At 41.1% G+C, this 2,822-nt stretch overlaps 1 protein-coding gene across 1 annotated transcript in view; it reads left to right on the top strand.

The window, feature by feature from the left end:
* Nucleotides 1-2,822, top strand: part of LOC139147766 (mucin-5AC-like) — a 34,348-nt gene that overhangs the window by 30,846 nt on the left and 680 nt on the right. The window contains exons 35-36 of the mRNA XM_070718960.1: nucleotides 745-1,212; nucleotides 1,723-2,322. Coding sequence (XP_070575061.1) covers nucleotides 745-1,212; nucleotides 1,723-2,322 — 1,068 coding nt within the window. The remainder of the gene's footprint in view (nucleotides 1-744; nucleotides 1,213-1,722; nucleotides 2,323-2,822) is intronic.

The raw sequence follows: 2,822 nt of genomic DNA on the forward strand, positions 1-2,822 counted from the left end.
AGCGTAATTATAGCGCTCTCTACGGCGACACAATGAGTGGTTCTGTACTGAAAACCGGCCAAATGTTACCGATGAATTTAGATCGCGTAAAGGTATCACGTACGCGCCATTTGAATTATCGGCGCGACTTTTTTGCCAATTGATTTTTTCTGAATGCGATTTTGTCTGATTTTGAGCGTAAATATCGCGTTATCGCGCCCCAAAGTGGATCCCTGAATAATACAAGGTTTTTCAACAATCCCACAAAGGGGTGCACCAGGACATAAGCGCAATGTATTGCCCAACGTGAAGGGGAGGGTGATGCGCAATACTAAATATCTGAGTCTGTCGTTTGCTGTACATTCATAATAACCTCATTATTATAATACACATCTTACACTCACACCTGGGATGTCAAATGAAATGAATAGTGTCTCATTTCATGCAATGTCAGAAGCTCTTATTTATAGTGCAAGCATGGAGTGATATCCTAGATGTGCTTTTGATAACCTGTGCACATACATGTACCGGTATGCAGTGCAAGACACATTCTGAAAATCATTCAGTTGGTCCTTTGATAAATAAAAAAGGTGAAAGCGTAGAGGCCTTATTGACTGTTTGCACTTACAGCACCTTGAGACAGTCAATTTTAAAGAACCTGTTTTCTGGATGGCTTTTTTTAGCAAAATATAGAAACTACATGTATGGTTCTGGATGGTATATGTATAAAAAATACATCATATTTACTCTTATTGGTTGTTTTAGAAGTTGAAATAACAACACTACCCTCGACGAGTACAAGCACTCCTGAAGTCACCATGCCAGCTGTGAGCTTCACTCCCACTCCTGGTACTGTGGAACCCTCCACTGAGCAGGTATATTTCACAACCTCAGAGGAAGCGGCAAACACAACAGTTGTCACAGCAACAACTGCTGCCACACCGTCAGTACCTCCAACACTCTGCAGCCCAGGGTTCACTGACTGGTTCAACATCGACACACCAGATGACGGCGATGATGTTGAGACCCTGGAAGGACTGCGGAAGTTCTACAGCTTCTGCAGATTTCCAGAAGCCATCGAATGCCGGACTTTGTATTCCGGGCTTCCATACACAGAGACTGGAGAGTCCGTAGTCTGTAATCTACAAGAAGGTCTGATATGTTTGGATGTACTGCAGGATGATAACATGTGTGAAGATTACATGGTCAGGTTTGACTGTGGGTACTGTGGAGGTTTGTTTGCATTTTCACAATTTTATTTAATTACAATAATGCATTTGTGCTTTGTTGCTTTAGATTATTCAAATGTTTTTAGAAACACTACATTAATGTTTATTACCTTAGCTTTAAATTTTTGTTTCTCAAAAGCAAACTTTTGTCATCTGACCCATTCAGCAGTTGTTCTTTCACTTACATTTAGTTCATGTCTAGTTTTATCATAACAAAGCTCTATCAACACTGTTAATACGAGAGAGACGCAGCACTGTAGATTTTTGTCCAGTCTATGCAGGAAGTAAACAAAATATTATCACAATAGCAGGTATTTGTTTTGCTGGGATTTTCCCAGTGGTCAAGTGAGCTGGTTAGAGGAGGACCGTAATCAAGAAATATTTGCATAATGGCATGAAAATGAACCTGTCACTATTCAGATTCTCTGTATCTGGTCTGACAAAATCTATTGATCACTCTTTCAATGATATCAGCTAAACTTCAAAGTCGCTTCTTCTAAATTCTTTTTCACAGCAACTTCACTGCCACCAACTTCTGGAACTCAAATAGTGACTGAAACGACATCTTACTCAGTGACAACCACTCAGGAAACGGTCACAACCCCTGAAGGAACAACAACACCTGAAGAAACGACAAAACAGACCTCCGCGCCACCTGCCACCACACCACCAGCTAGCCAATCAACAGTGGTCACCTCATCAACTGCTGCGCCTGTCAGCACAGAGAGACCTCCAACAACCCAACCAATCAGCACAAAACCTGTGATAACCACTACTCAACCCACAACACTTGGCACTCTGGCACCTGAGTGCAGCTTCCATGGATGGGGACAGTGGATGGATGTCTCATACCCAAGCATGCAAGGGGACGGAGAGTATGAAACCTTCCCAAACCTGAGAAAGTATTATGTGTTCTGTGAGCAGCCAGTTGACATTCAGTGCCGTGTTGTCAACAGCGACAGGCTCTACGATCAAGCCGGTCAACGGGGCGTGACGTGTGATGTTAACCACGGTTTGCTATGCCTCCACAGGGACCAAAGACCACCACAAATACCTCGGTGTTACAACTATGAAGTACGTGTGTACTGTATCTGTGAGACACCGACTCCACCAGGTGAGATATATTACAAAGTTCCTTCAAGTGCCAAGTAGTCACAATTACAATGTCTTGTGAACCATATGACTGGCCAGGAATTGAACAAAAGGAAAAAATGCTTTTGCTTTTTATTTGAAATGGCAGATTTCATAGGGTCTATTATTCTTTTGCCTGAAATCATCATTAATTTATTAGTACATATTGACATGATAACTGAAAGTTGCATTCGTAATTAACACAATCAAACTTGTGTTATGACACATTAGCAAGAAGAATTCAAGGTAACAAAGCCCTATTGGGCAATCATATGATCTCTTGATGTGAAATAAGTTTTGAAGTATCCAGTTAACATGCATAAACTGAAAAAAGCCATAAGTAACGATCTAACCCAATAATCTTCGGCAATGAGTGCCCAATTTTAAGAACACGTAAAATCCTGACAAAAGCATTGTAAAGATACCAGTACAGGTATCCGACCAAAGTATATCAAAAGTGTTGAAATTCTTCTTTCCTTTCAG

The sequence above is a fragment of the Ptychodera flava genome, chromosome 13 (assembly GCF_041260155.1).
Source record: "Ptychodera flava strain L36383 chromosome 13, AS_Pfla_20210202, whole genome shotgun sequence".
NCBI lineage: Eukaryota > Metazoa > Hemichordata > Enteropneusta > Ptychoderidae > Ptychodera > Ptychodera flava.